Below are 15,064 nucleotides of genomic sequence, written 5' to 3'. Positions count from 1 at the left end.
TCAAGCTGACACTGTCAACTCCTGCTGGTTAGGATTTTCTGAATCACCTACAGAAAGACGGCTGCTCCGCCGAGAGCCTATCTGGGAAACTGGCCTGTATATTCTGTGCCCCAAAGCATCTGTTTCCTCAAAGATGTAGCCGGGAGGCTCAGGATATGAAGCCAGGCACCTGCTCATTGCCTTAGGAGTAAAGCTGATGGTATATGTGGTGTGGCCCTCCACAGGGATATCTCCTCGGGGGCCAGACCAGGGGGGCTTACAGCTTTTGGTAGTGATGGGAGGGCAGGGCACATAGTGGGCTCGTGTGGTGGTCAGGCAGTCCAAGGGCTCGGTGGGAAGGTTGAGCTGGGGGATGGGCTTGACTGGCTCGGTCTGCATGCTGGCCCACTGCTTATAGTCCTCTTTGGTCGTGGTGGAGCTTTCAAAGCGGCCACCCTTCTTGACCGAGAGCACCGGTCGGTAGGACTGAGCTGGGGCACCCTTAGGGTACGTGTAGTGGGCCCGCACTGTCGTCAGAAGGTCCATCTTTTCTTCAGGAGCAACAAAGGTGGCGGGAGCTTTGGAGAACATCTGGGGCGTTGGCCAAGCTTGGTACTTATCTCGAAATTCGGTGGTGTTAGAGAATGGCGTGTCTAGGGCACTAGGCCTGGCTGGAGGTTTCAAGCTCTTGGCTGGCTCCCCCATCAGGCCCCGGTATGACTCATTGTGAGTGGTAAGGCTTTCAATGGGGATTTCACAGGGTCTGAACTTCTCCGGCTCATACACATAGCGTTTCTCCATGGGGTGGGCCATGTAGCTCATCTTGTAGTTTGTCAGATCCTCCAGGGGGATGTTACAGAGCTTGAGTGCAGCCGGAGGCTTACAGCTCATGGTGTTCACCAGGCCCTTCATGGAGTAGTCATCCTGGTGTGTGGTTCGGCTATCAAACTTGGTTGACGCCGGCCGGTAGTTGCGTGGCAGACGAAGCAGTTCTCGTCTTGGTTGGTTCCAGGGTAAATAATCAGCTGAAAATAAAGCAGAAGTGGTAATCACTCATAAATCCAGTCACTCAACCTGCATGTATTCCAAGAAGCCCCAAAGCCACAAGCCAATCTCCAGTGAGATGTTCCCTGAAACAAAGAACAGAGTACATCCCTGCTACCACCTCAACCAAGGCCTTGGTGTTCCAACTTTGTGGTATTTGAGGGCTACTGTGCAGAAGAGACAAATTTATAGGAGTCTCATCATACCCACAATGCTGCATGCAGGGATTTTAGAGGGTCCACGGCCATGGGAGGATCCAGGGAATCGATTCCAACAGAGAAGTCCAACCGTTGGTTTACCCTGATCCAAGAACAGTTCCACTCCTCTAAGGGGAAGGTGGCCTCTGTGAATCAGCAAAGAGCGACTGGGAAGGTGCATGCAGGGCAGTGAGACAGGGGATTCACAACCCACCACTGCTGGGCCACCAGCCAGACCTACCAGGCCTCCCTGGTCATCTGTAGAGTGACAGCCATTAAGTCCCTATAATCCACACAAATCAAATATGGCACTCCAAGGGAATAAGGGCATTGTGTTGGCTAGCCAACTCTGAATCCACAGGGAATTCTCTTGCCTACAAGAGAATTTACCTCTTGCCTACAAGAGGTTTTACAAAGAAAACAAAAGCAGCTTCCCAGGAGTCTTTGAGGTATATAGCCAACACCAGTGGAGTCCACAGGCACACTTTCTTTAAACAGCTTTATTGAGGTATAATTTGTGTAACATAAAATGTACCATCCTTCATACACAATTCAATAACTTCTACAGAGTTGTGCAACTATCTATAATCAAAATCTAGTTATACTGAGTCACCTTGCTGTACAGCAGAAATTAACACAACATTGTAAATCAACTATACTTCAATAAAAAAATAAATTTTAAAAATCTACTTGTAAAACATATCCATCAACCCAAAAAATATCAATCAAGCCCATCTGCAATCTTCATTCCCATCCCTGGGCAACCATTAATCAGTTCTTGGTCTCTACAAATGTGCCTTTTTCTGGACATTTCCTATAAATAGAATTGCACAATAGGTAGTGTTTTGCATTGGCTTCATTCACTAAGCAAGTAATGGAGGTTTATCCCTGTCATAGCATATATCAGTTCACTCCTTTGTATTGTTGAATAGTACTAGAGTATATGGATATACCAAATTTTGTTTATCCATTCATCAGTTGATGGGCATTTGAGTTGTTTTCACCTTTTGGTTATTATGCAAATTTCTGCTATGAACATTGATAGACAAGTATTTGTGTGGATATATCTTTTCATTTCTCTTACATAGATACCAAGAAGCAGAATTGATAGGTTATATGTTAAATCTATGTTAACTTCTCAGGATACTGCAAACTCTTCCAAAGTGGGCGTGCCACTTTACATTCCTACCAGCAATGTATGAAGCTTCTCATTTCTCCACATCTTCAACACTTGTTATTATGGTTTGTTTTTTAATTATAGACATCCTGTAGTGGGTGTTTAGTGGTATCTCGTCGTATTTGAATTTACATTTCCCTGATGACTAAAGATGTTGAGTATCTCTATATGTGCTTATTAGCCATTCATGTGTCTTTTTTGGTAAAATACCTACTCAAATCTTTTGCCCATTTTTTAAAACAGTTGTTTGTCTTATTTTTGAGTTATAAGAGTTATTTGCATATTCTAGATACAAGTCCAATAGCAGATATGTGATTTGTAAATATTTTTTCCCGGTCTATCACTTATCGTTTCATTTTCTTGCTGGTATCTCTTGAAGCACACAGAGGTTTTGAATTTTCATAAAGTTCAGTTTTTTCCCTATGTCTTAGCCTAAAAGATTTAAAATTTTAGCTTTTACATTTAGGTCTCTAACACTTTTTGAGTTAATTTTTTAGTATGGCGTGAAGTAAGGTCTAAGCTCACTTTTCTGCATGTGGATATCTAATATGTCAGCACCATTCGTCAAAAAGACAAATTTTCAGCTCTTTTGGTTTGATTTTCACATATAACATTTAGGATCACTTTGCCAATTTCTGCAACAACAAGAACAACAACAAGCCTGCTGGAATTTTGATAGGAATAGCATTAAATCTATAAATAAATTTGGGTGGAACTGTATCTTAACTGTATTGAATCTTCCAGTCTATGAACATGGACTCTCGCTACCTGTTTCCATATTATTTCTCTCAGCACTATTTTGTACTTTTCAGTGTACAAGTCTTACATTTATTTTTTTTTAATTTATTACAAATATTTTATTCATTTTGAGGTTATTATGAAAACTGTCTTCTTAATTTTGTTTTCAGATTTTCAATGCTAATATATATTTTTTCAATGCTTATTTTTATATATTGCTCTTCAACACTGACACATTGATGAATTCATTCTAGTAGGGTTTTTGTGGATTCTTTAGGATTATCTTAACTGAGAATAAAGACAGATTTACTTCTTCCTTTCTAATCTAGATGCATTTATTTATTTGTTTTTCTTGCATTACTGCACTGGCTAGAACCTCCACTACAATGTTGAATAAAAGAGGTGAGAACTGCTATCCTAGCCATGTTCCCAGTCTTAGGGGGAAAGCATTCAGTCTTTCCACATTAAGTATGATGTTAGCTATAGGGGTTTTTGTGGAAGCACTTTATCAGGCTGAGGAAGTTTCCTTCTATTCCTAGTTTCTTGAGAGCTTTTATGGGTATCAGATCTGGTCAAATGCTTTATCTGTGGCTTTCAATCATGTAAGTTTGTCTTTTACCTTATTAATATAGTATATTACATTAATTGATTTGCTGATGTTAAACCAATCTTGCACTCCTGGAATAAACCCCACAGTTTTATAATTATTGGTTCTGTAATTGTCTTTTAATTTAGAGAAAAGTATATATTTACCTACATAAGCAGTTTTATCAGTGCTCTTTATTCTTTGCATGGATTTGTGTTAACATTCAGTATTATTTTCTTTTAGCCTGAAGGACTTCCTTTATTATTTCTTGTAAGGCAAGTCAGTGAGCTACAAATTCACCCAGTCTTTGTTTATCTGGGAATATATTTTCCCATCATTTTTTTTTTAACATCTTCATTGGATTATAATTGCTTTACAGTGTTGTGTTAGTTTCTGCTGTATAACAAAGTGAATCAGCTATATGTATACATATATCCTCATATCCCCCCCCTTGTGTCTCTCTCCCACCCTCCCTATCCCACCCCTCTAGGTGGTCACAAAGCACTGAGCTGATCTCCCTGTGCTATGCGGCTGCTTCCCACTAGCTAGTTATTTTACATTTGGTGGTGTCTATATGTCCATGCCACTTTCTCACCTCGTTTCCCATCATTTTTGAAGCATAATCTTTAATAGTTATAGAATTCTTGGTTGACAGGTGTTTTTTTTTTTCCTTTCAGTACTTTGAGTATGTCACACCACTGTTTCTGATGAGAAGTTAGTTAGTTATTGTTGCCATTTCCCTGTATGTTATAAGTTGTTTCTCTTTTGCTTTTTCCCAGATCTTTGGCTTTCAACAGTTTGACTGTTATGTGAATAGGGGTGGATCTCCTTGCATTTATTCTCTTTGGATTGTGCTTCTTGGATGTGCAGATTAATATTTTTCATCAAATTTAACAGTTTTGACAATTAAATATTTTTCTGCCCCTTCTTCTTCTGGGCCTCCCATTATCTGTCTGTTGGTACACTTAATGGTATCTCACAAGTCTCTGAGTTCATTTTTCTCAATTTTTTCTCATTCTTCAGATTGGATAATCTCTACTGAGACCTCCATTTTCATGGATTCTTTCTTCTGCCAGCTCAAATCTGCTATTAAGCACCTCTAATGAATTTTTTTATTTTGATTATTGTCCTTCCAATTGCAGAGTTTTCATTCAATTATTTTTAGGATTTCCCTTTATAGTATTCTCTATTTGATTGGAAATTGTTGTTATATTTCCCTTTATTTCTTTAAGCATGGTTTCCTGTTGTTCTTTGAACATATTTATAATAGCTACTTTGAAATATCTGTCTGCTAGGTCTAACATCTGGGCCTCTTCAGAATTAGTTTCTATTAACTGCTTTTTTCCTGGATCACACTTCCCTGTTTCTTTTTATGCCTCATCATTTTTTGTTAAAAACTCAACACTTTGGACAATATGCCGCAGCAACCCTGGATTCTGATCTTCCACTGGGAATAGTTTTTGCTGTTTGTTTAGTGACCTGTCTCAGTAATTCTACAGAGTCTTATCTCCCCTGCAATGTGCAGCCACTGATGTTTTTGCTGAGTTTTTTCTTTTTAATTGATTTTATTTTTAAGCCTAGGTTCCTAAGAGCCACCTCTATCAGCATAGTTTAGCAATCAGCCTATGATTAACCAGAAGTTACACTTAATCACCTTAAGCCACTAAGGCTTTCACCATTTGCTAATGGATCTGTGTGTGGGTTGGAGAATATAGTCAAAGATCAGGCAGTTAACAAGTCTTCTCCGGCTTTTATTTTCTGCTGGGCTGTCTCTTGTCTCCTCTGCACATGCACCAGGCATCATATTCAGCCAGGAAAGATGAGTAAATAACTAGACCCTTTCTCTGATCTCTTGAGCCTGCACACTGCCTTGCCCATATGCACAGTCTTCCAGACCACCAGGAATATGTATGAGCTTATCAAGGCCTACTCTGTGTCTGTCTCATTCTCTGGATCTCTTTGGTAAATTTCTGACTGTTCTACTGGACTGTTGCTTGCTTCAAGTAGTACTGCAACCTCAGACTAACTGCATAAGTTGTCTTCCCTGGTTGTTTTGCCATTAATATCACTATTGTTTTTATTGGAATGCCTGGGTATGTACTTTACTCCAATCAGCCCCCATTGGCAGCAGAGCGTCTGGTTTTCACAGCCCAGCCTGCCCAGGCAGAACTACCACACAGATGGAACTTGGGGGAGGGGTGATGGAAGCAGCCCCAGGATAAAACACCACACACCCCCCACTGTTCATAACAAGGTTTAGTAGTTTTTCTTGAATAAATGGTTCTCAATTTGTTGTATGCCTTTGGTTGATTTCCAGAGTCCTAAAATGGTTGGTTTTTACTATTTTGTTGCTTTTTGGGAAGAGAATTTGTCAAGCTCCTCACTCCACCACTCTGTAAGGCCTGACATACCCACCCCCCAGGTACACTCTTAAGCTTATTTTAGGCTAATAATACTACCAACTATTTATTTTAAATTGGCTTCATTTTAATTGAAAACCTAATCTTTCTCCAAGAGCCATTAATGGCTCTATCAGCATCTTGAAAGCATTAGGGGGCCTTAGAGGGAACCATCTTGCTGAATATAAACCACATGTTTCCCCCTCAGACTTTAAGCCTCACTGAAATGGGGGCATCTACCTGTAGATGCCTACACACTGCCTCAAGGTGCATGGCGGTGGGTAGGACAGGGTTTTCTGGCCCTCCTCTGTGATGGATGAAGTGTTAAGAAAACAGGTTCCTAAACTGAAAGTTGCCTCATGTGATTTCTGATACCCAACAATACAGTTGAAACCACATTATTATCTAAACTCCTAACTTCCTCCACCCAGCATATATTACAAAAAACCTCCACAGGACCCTGAAAACCTCAGAATTGCACATGACAAACGATTCACACGCCTGAAAAGCCACCAGTAAAAGCCTTTCAGGGCCAGAGTGTCATGTGCATAATTGGCAAGAACCTCTTTAAAAGAGATTCCATTCAATAATGTGCCTTTAAAAAAAAAAAACAAAAAAACTTAGCTAAACCTAAAGCTGAGTATCAACTAATTACACTCTCAATCTTTCCAATTGCACAGTGTTTTGAAAATGTCAAAATTACAACCAAATGCTACTGGAGCATATATTACAGGTGGTTTTCTGGAGCCCAGGGAAGGCGCTGGCCATAAGAGTAGTAAGAGAAAACTTTGAATATTTTTCCTATGGAACGATAGTAAGCAGAGCATATAGACATAATATAGATGCACCCATTGAAATACATATATTTAATGACCTTGGTCTTTGATTTCTTTTTTCCACAAGAGAAACAAGTCATCAAATGAGTGATAAACCAAGAGATAAGGCAAGGATGTGGACCCTCGAAGATGCATGAGGTTGTGCAGGACCAACCAAAGGGCAGAGTAAATGTCATGGGTCTTCTCTAACCTTCACTCCTGCTCTTGGCCTGCACCCACAGAGTAACAGACCTGGTGGGGACTTGTGCAAATCTAATGCCAAACGGTGTCACCTGGAGCCCTTGTAAACAGTGATCCAGAACCATTCGTTCATTTATTCCCTCACTAAACACATCTTTGTTGCTGCATCTCCGGTGCTAAAAACTGTGAGTACATGTTTGGCATTCAAGACCAAGTTTTGGAAGCCACTATATCATAGAGGAGTAATGGAAAAATTAAACCACTGAGATTATATGATATGGCAAGTATTATTCAAAAAACTAGTAAGACACATAGGTCGCAAACTGACACCTATAGGTGAATTCTAATGACAAATATGTTTTCTTTGACTACAAACTGATTTGTTTCTTTTTAAACCTGAATTTCAGAGGAGAACTATGAAATCCACCCTCAAGTACATATGTAGCCAGAATAAAACCAAAGGGTCGGGACTTCCCTGGTGGTACCGTGGTTAAGAATCTGCCTGCCAATGCAGGGGACACGGGTTTGATCCCTGGTCAGGGAAGATCCCACATGCCATGGAGCAACTAAGTCTGTGTGCCACAACTACTGAGCCTGTGCTCTAGAGCCAGCAAGCCACAACTACTGGAGCCCATGCACCACAACTACTGAAGCCCACACGCCTAGAGCCCGTGCTCCACGACAAGAGAAGCCACCGCAATGAAAAGCCCACACACTGCAACGAAGAGTAGCCCGCACTCACCGCAACTAGAGAAAGCCCACGTGCAGCAACAAAGACCCAACACAGCCAAAAATTTTTTAAAAAAAGAAAAAAAAGAATCTGCCTGCCAATGAAGGGGACATGAGTTCAATCCCTGGGCCAGGAAGATCCCACATGCTGCAGAGCAACTAAGCCCATGCACCACAACTACTGAGCCTGCATGCCGCAACTACTGAGCCCACATGCTGCAACTACTGAAGCCCGCGCACCTAGAGCCTGTGCTCCGCCACAAGAGAAACCACCGCAATGAGAATCCCGTGCACCCCAGCGAAGAGTAGCCCCCGCTCGCCGCAACTAGAGAAAGCCCGCGCACGGCAACCAAGACCCAACACAGACAAAAATAAATAAAAAAAAAAAAAAAACCAAAGGGTCTAAGCATGCCTGGTTCAGAAGAGTACTGTTGCTACTTCACTGGTATACATTCATTAAATATGTGTAAGTAGATAGCAGTTAACAGGTGCCAGAAGTTTAAGAAAAATAAAAGAGAAGAAAATAGGGTTTTCTCAATCTTAACTTTCTCAGTAGGGAAAAGTCAGCCATGATTCAGTTTTAGCAGCGGAATATTGTTCTCTGGTTTGCAGAGGGCAATTTGAGACGTAACTGTTTGGAGAAGGGGAGGAATATGGGAGAGCTGGAGGTAGGAGAGATTAAAACTTAAGTATTAGATTGTTGTTTTTTTTTCTGTGTGTTGATTTTGAGGGGTGAGTATTCTGTGGGAGGAAGTGGGGGGACTTTCCTTAAAATAACACCACTAGGCTACTCCATCCTTGCCAACCCCTAAGGAAAGCAAGGAGCATTTCTCACCCCTAGACCTCTCCTTGCACGTAGGGCAAGGCGGGGAAGGAAAACTGAGTTGAGCAGGCAGTTGTTCTGAAGAATCTCTAACTATTCCAAGATTTGTAAATCCAGGCAGCCCATAGGGAGGATGTAGAAAGTAGAGGATGTAGTTGGATGAGCCCTACCAAATCCCTGCCCCCTCCCCTGGTGAAGGTAAGTGCTCACTCCAGCTTTGTTTTTTCCTGCTGCCCAGTGTCCATTTTTGGCCCTCCTGTAAACACTGGATGAAAAGGGAGACAAACGAGCCCTGCAGAGGCCTGAGTGCCACCCCACCACACGCCTGGTTGTGCTGACCCCTTAGTAAAACATCTGCTATGGTGCCTGCTTTGTTGAGGGTAACGGGCAAAGAAAAAGATCCCTGCCCTCCAGGAGCTTGCAGTCTAGCCAAGGAGACAAATGTTAAACAAAATTACAAAATGAGTTACAAAACAAGGGAGTACAAGACACTCTTAGAGCACCTAACAGGGTGTGTTTGGTCTGGCAAGGGGGAAGGTCTGGGACTCCCTCTCAAGGTGTGAACCTTCCGCCACTCGCTGAAGGATGATGCTGGACCGGAGACAGAAGGACAGCTCTCTAAAGAGGGAAGAGCAGTGCAAATGCCCTGAGACAGAAAAGAAATGGAGCAAAGGAACTGAAAGAAGTTCCTGTGGCCGGAGCAGAGGGGCTCAGGGAGAAGGAACCAAATCTGCAAGGAAGCAGAGGAGTTGGTAAAGGTGTGGGATTTTATCCTAACAGCCATTATAATTACTTAAGGAGTTTTAGGCAGAGGTCATGTGAGACTGCCATCTGCAAAAGCCCTCTCTGCTTCCATTCTGTGGATGACGGAGATGAGCTGACAAGGTCGAAGTGATGCTCAGGCCCATGTCCAGGTGTAGACATGGAGAAGACAGGGTTCGGTTGCTGCTAGGAGGAAGCAACCGCAGGACAGAAGAGAGGGAGTAAGAGACGGGCTGCAGCGATATAACGTGGAATAGGCTGTATGACAGGCACAGGTGGGGCTGACGCTGAGAAGGAAGGTTGAGGCATCAGTGGGCTGGAGATCCCGGTGAGGCCAAGGACTGCCAAGGTGGGCGTAAATAGGGGAGCAAGCCAGAAGGACCCGATGGTGGAGGGCGCGAAGGTGGAGCCATGTAGGGGTATGACAATATCCAGAATGTGGCTTGGCAGAAGGCGGCTACAGAGCGTGGAAGAGGACGACTCTGAAGGTAAGAAAGTAAAAGGACGCACGCGCGCGCGCACACACACACACACACACACACACACACACACACACACACACAAAGAAAGAAAAAGCAGAGAAGCTCAGCCACATGCAGAATCTTCAAGAATAATAGATTTAGAGCTCCTGGAAGGGCTTCAGGAAGATTCCTACACCCCCTCAAGCCTCCCCACCTCCCCTTGGCTAAGTGTTTGGCATGGCTAAGTAAAAGCCATTATCATCACAATCACATAGACACCCACAGACATGTGACAGGAACAGTTTAGCACATACTTTTAAGGCAGCCACGTGCATCGTAAGCAGCAAAGTTAATGGTCACAAAGCGGGCCTCCATCCCCAAGGTCTCAGCCCTGCGGCTCGTGCTCCACGGAGTGAGCGACACGCTGCCTGCGCTACCACACCCGCCACTCCACACCCTCTCTCTCCTACTAGACCATGAAGTCAAGGGCAGGTCGTTACGCTTCCTGCACAGTTCCCAATACCATGCCTGGAATGCAGGAGGTGCTCAATGAAGAACGCAGTCGTCCCATTAAAATGAAGTTCAAAACTGGCAAAACTAATTTATGAAGTTAAAAGTCAGCATAATGGTTCTATCCTGGGTGGAAATGGTAACTGGAAGGGAGTATCAATGCTATATGTCTTGATCTGCATCCTGTTTCCACGTGTATTTACTTAAAATTCACTGGTCTGTATCATTATGTATTTGTACATTTTTTCTGTATGTTACTTTTTCATAATTTTTTTAATGACCCAATCAATCAGTCAGTGGTGGAACCCAACTAAGCTTAAACTTGAAATGCTTCCCTCATATAGGATGGGAACAGCAAGCTGAGGCAGGGGTTGGCAGGTATTTTCTGTAAGCGGCCAGATATTAAATGTGTTAGACCTCGCATGCCATATGGTCTCTGTCTCAGCTCCTCAGCTTTGCTGCTGTAGCACAAACGTAGCCATAGATAACAGAGAAACCAAATGGGTGTGGCTGTGTTCCAGCAAAACACAGTCATGATACTGAACTTTGAATTTCACTTACTATCCACATGTTCTAAAGTAATAGTCTTTTTCTCATTTTTTTTTTAAGCATTCAAAAATTTAAAAAGCATTCTTAGCTCCCTAGCTGTACAGAAACCGGCTGCAGGCCAGATTTGGCTACAAAAAGTACTCTGCCCAGCACTATTTACAACAGCCAGGACATGGAAGCAACCTAAGTGTCCATCGACAGATGAATGCATAAAGAAGATGTGGCACATATATACAATGGAATATTACTCAGCCATAAATAGAAATGAAATTGAGTTATTTGTAGTGAGGTGGATGGACCTAGAGTCTGTCATACAGAGTGAAGTCAGTCAGAAAGAGAAAAACAAACACCATATGCTAACATACGTATATGGAATCTAAAAAAAAAAGACGGTTCTGAAGAACCTAGGGGCAGGACAGGAATAAAGATGCAGACATAGAGAATGGACTTGAGGACACGGGGAGGGGGAAGGGTAAGCTGGGATGAAGTGAGAGAGTGGCCTGGACATATATACACTACCAAATGTAAAATAGATAGCTAGTGGGAAGCAGCCGCATAGCACAGGGAGATCAGCTCGGTGCTTTGTGACCACCTAGAGGGGTGGGATAGGGAGGGTGGGAGGGAGACGCAAGAGGGAGGGGATATGGGGATATATGTATACATATAGCTGATTCACTTTGTTATACAGCAGAAACTAACACAACATTGTAAAGCAATTATACTCCAATAAAGATGTTTAAAAAAAAAAAAAGTACTCTGTCCAACCTCTGCGCTGAGGGGGTGTGTGTATAAAACCCATTTCCCGGCCAGCACTCAGGCTCAGCCCATCCTTCCCCCAACCTGCCCCTCAAGCACTCTCCCACCTTTATAAGTAGGCAGACACTCCATCTTGTCCCCGCATGGATATTTACTGTCCCGAGGTTTGATGGGGTCCACTCGACTGACAGGGTACGGGTTGTAATCTTGTTTATACGACGTGAGCAGATCCATATTCTCTCCACTTGGGACAAATGGGTCGGGCTGGTGGATCTTCACCGGTAACACCTTGTGAGGCCCAAAATCTCTCCTGTAAGGAAAATAAGCACACACCTTGGAGGCCCTTGCCTTGGAATAAGGCTCATGGTTTCCATTCAACCCAGTTCTACAAATGCTTGCTGAGAAGTCATCCTCTCCTCTATCCCTTAACCGCTCTTCTTCCTGTTTCCCACTTTCGAGAGAGATACCGCCATTCACTCCTCTCTCAAGTCAGACGCCTTCACGTGAGGTCCAGTCGTTCACCAGGTGTGCCCGCCTCACCAGCTCACCGGTGTGTCTCTCCCCCTCAGTTCAGACCCTGACCATTTCTCATGTGGGTCATGTGATAACCCATTCCCCGGGCTTCCTGCATCGTTCCCACCTCTCCTACTTCTATCCTCATAGTGAGGTCAAAATCAACTCTCTAAAACTAAAATTGCATCCTTTCACTCCTCAGCTTAAAAATCTTCCAGTTAAAACCCAGCTTTCCAGCATAGTATGCAAGCCTTCCTGGACCTGCCTCAGCCTCCTCCCCAGCCACAGCTGCCCCCTCTCTCTCCCACTCCCCACGCACATTCCACCTCAGCCACCCTGGACCCCTGGGATGGTCTCCCCTGTGCCTGCTCACTCCACCTCCCTCCCCCAACCTGTTCACTGTGGAGCTAACTTCTATTTTTCAGGTCCCACCACCTCCTTCTCTGTGCTCCCAATAGCTCCTGCTAAGATTTATCTCCTGCCTCTATTCAATCTCACAGAAAACCCAGTAGAAAAGGCCAATAAATGGAGGCAATGAACCTTTCACTTCTCAGCTCTCTGGCATCAGCACCCCCATTATGTCAGGATATATGAAAACAATGGCATAGGAAAAGCATGACACCCTTTACTAAAGAGTTTAGGAAGCGCTCTCTTCCCAAAGCATCCCACAGTTCTAAAAAGGCCAAGATGCTACTGCACCACCACCACGAAGCACCCTGCAGCACCAGGGCTCAGCCTGGGCACCCACTGCCTACCGGGGCTGTCTCCGCCTCCCACTGCCCAGGGCAAACCCTCTTCAGCTAACATTCCCCCCATCCTCCGAGAACTTCTGCTTTACACAATGGCCGGTTTTTGCCTGAAACCCATTTATCCAACTGGACAAGAGGAAGGTAGGTTTTCCCTGATGGTGCTTGCCAAAACAACCTCACCAAGGGAAGGGGAAGGCTTCCGGACAGGAAGACATCAGGCCCGAACACCAATAAAACCTACTTCCTGGCCAAAATGCGGAGCAGCATTACCGAGCCATGCTTGACTAGCAGAGGTGACACGCTCCACTGTAACCTGTCTTGCATGAATTATACACATGGTTGTCGATAAACCCAAACCGGGGCCTGAAAATGCTTGCTGGGATGGGAGGAGGGAGTTAGGAAGCCGGAGAATTAGTCTCTCTAGGCCTCAAAGGGGGAAATAGGAGATGCTTCGGTTGAACTCCCTGTAATACCCTCTGGGTAGGTTTAAAAATACATCTCAGCAGCAGTTACCGGACCTGCAGCCTGGGCTGCCTTCTCGGGGGCCCCATGTTGGCAAAGAGCAAGAGGAAGCCGAGTGACCTGAGGCGGCCGGAAGCTGACTGTGTAAGTCGGGGTTGATGGGGGGAATGGGCTAAACAAGAACCCAAGAATCAACTCCACGCTCCTACCCTTCTTAGTGTGCAAGTACCTCACGCTGGCGTCTGTTCGGTGCTAAACCAACTGCAGCAGGGAACTAGAAGCGTCAGGCCCTAGGCTTCAGAGAGAAATGGAAATGCCCAGAAAACCCTGGCTGAAAACCAGTTAACTGCAAAGTGGCTTTCGTCAGAAAGTCTCTGTTCTCAGGGAAGGGCTCCTGGGGGGAGGTGGCTCTCCTCACTCCCCAAAGGGGCGGAGTGGGGTTGGAAGCAGCCTGAGACCACACAGCTCCATACAAACTTGTCTTCACTGACGGCTACCCAAGGGTTCAGCCCTCTTTGCTTCCAACAAAGGAGGTACCAGGGGATACCAGGGGCAGGCACTGAGAACCAAAGCTGAATGCCCAAGCTGCCCCGTGGAGCCCTCCGAAGCCCAGAGCAGCCAGGAGCGCTTTCCTGTCATGGCCCTGTCGCACCCTGGAACCCTGCACACAGGCCACAACGTTCTCTTCTGCTGTTACTTCTACTGAGGGAACCAACTTCCCCCGAGAGATACTGCAAGAACCTTCCTACAAGGCCTGCCAAGCTCTCTGGCAACTAAAATGTACTTAATGCCCCCATTTCCTGCTGCTACAAGAAAAGAACAGATAAATGCCCACAACCAAACTCACCAATTCATGGACTTTCCTGAAGCTGGTTTCTCAAAAGCAAAATGTGACGCAGCAAAATCCTTACTTACCACACTCAGGGAATGAAATTGTTAACTGAATCTCCTTCTCTGACAAAAAATTTAAGTTATTGTAATGAAAGTACATTTATGGGTTGAATTTACTGAGCTAGTGATCTACCTCTGAAGAGAGGAAAGAAGTTTAAAGTTTAATTCATTTCTCTTCCACCCAAAATTATTTACTGTGGCTTAAGGGTGAATTTAATCAGAATTTATGTGTTTTCTCATTATGTTTTTATGTTCAGAACATTCACTGAAACCTATCATTAACCACAACATAACTGCAGGTCCCCAACCTCACATAATCTTACAGCCTTTAAGCTCACGTAAAAGAAAAATATTTTATCCTTCCCAGAAATTGCTCAAATTTAGTAGCTTTTTTTTTGTTTAAGAACACTCCCTTCTCTTCCTGTGGTACATTTCCTAGTCCCTGTGCCCATTCTGACTATGAACCAAAAAAAAAATTGGTCAAAGATGTTAAGTTTCTTTTAGGTGCATAGCCATAAAAGTTATCTAGTATGGAAAGCCCCAAGTTAAACTCTGAGTTAAGTAAAGGTTAAAGAGAACCTGATGGGAAGCCATAACAATTTGACTTCCCATCATTAGGCAAAATTAAAGAAAGGCATTTGACAAGAGTCTGGCAAAAGGAAAGAAACTGTAACGTAACAGCTAACTAGGGTCATGAGCCTGGAAGAGGGAAAAGGATATTTT

At 43.9% G+C, this 15,064-nt stretch overlaps 1 protein-coding gene across 1 annotated transcript; it reads right to left on the bottom strand.

The window, feature by feature from the left end:
- SAXO1 (stabilizer of axonemal microtubules 1) lies at positions 1-14,378 on the bottom strand. The gene is made up of 3 exons (XM_059924668.1): positions 14,298-14,378; positions 11,834-12,036; positions 1-1,004 (listed from the first exon to the last, which is right to left on the bottom strand). The coding sequence occupies exons 1-3, from the start codon at positions 14,303-14,305 to the stop codon at positions 1-3; spliced, it is 1,215 nt and encodes a 404-aa protein (XP_059780651.1). The 5' UTR covers positions 14,306-14,378.
- Positions 14,379-15,064: the final 686 nt, after the last annotated feature.

This window comes from Balaenoptera ricei, chromosome 6 (assembly GCF_028023285.1).
Source record: "Balaenoptera ricei isolate mBalRic1 chromosome 6, mBalRic1.hap2, whole genome shotgun sequence".
Taxonomy (NCBI): Eukaryota; Metazoa; Chordata; class Mammalia; order Artiodactyla; family Balaenopteridae; genus Balaenoptera; species Balaenoptera ricei.
This window is presented reverse-complemented; position numbering and strand designations above follow the sequence as displayed.

Bases quoted from the DNA above. Each gene is read 5' to 3' on its own strand.
- SAXO1 (XM_059924668.1), bottom strand. The intron at 1,005-11,833 runs GTGGGAGAGTGC...CTTTATTTTCAG, and splicing joins GTGTCTGCCTACTTATAAAG to CTGATTATTTACCCTGGAAC.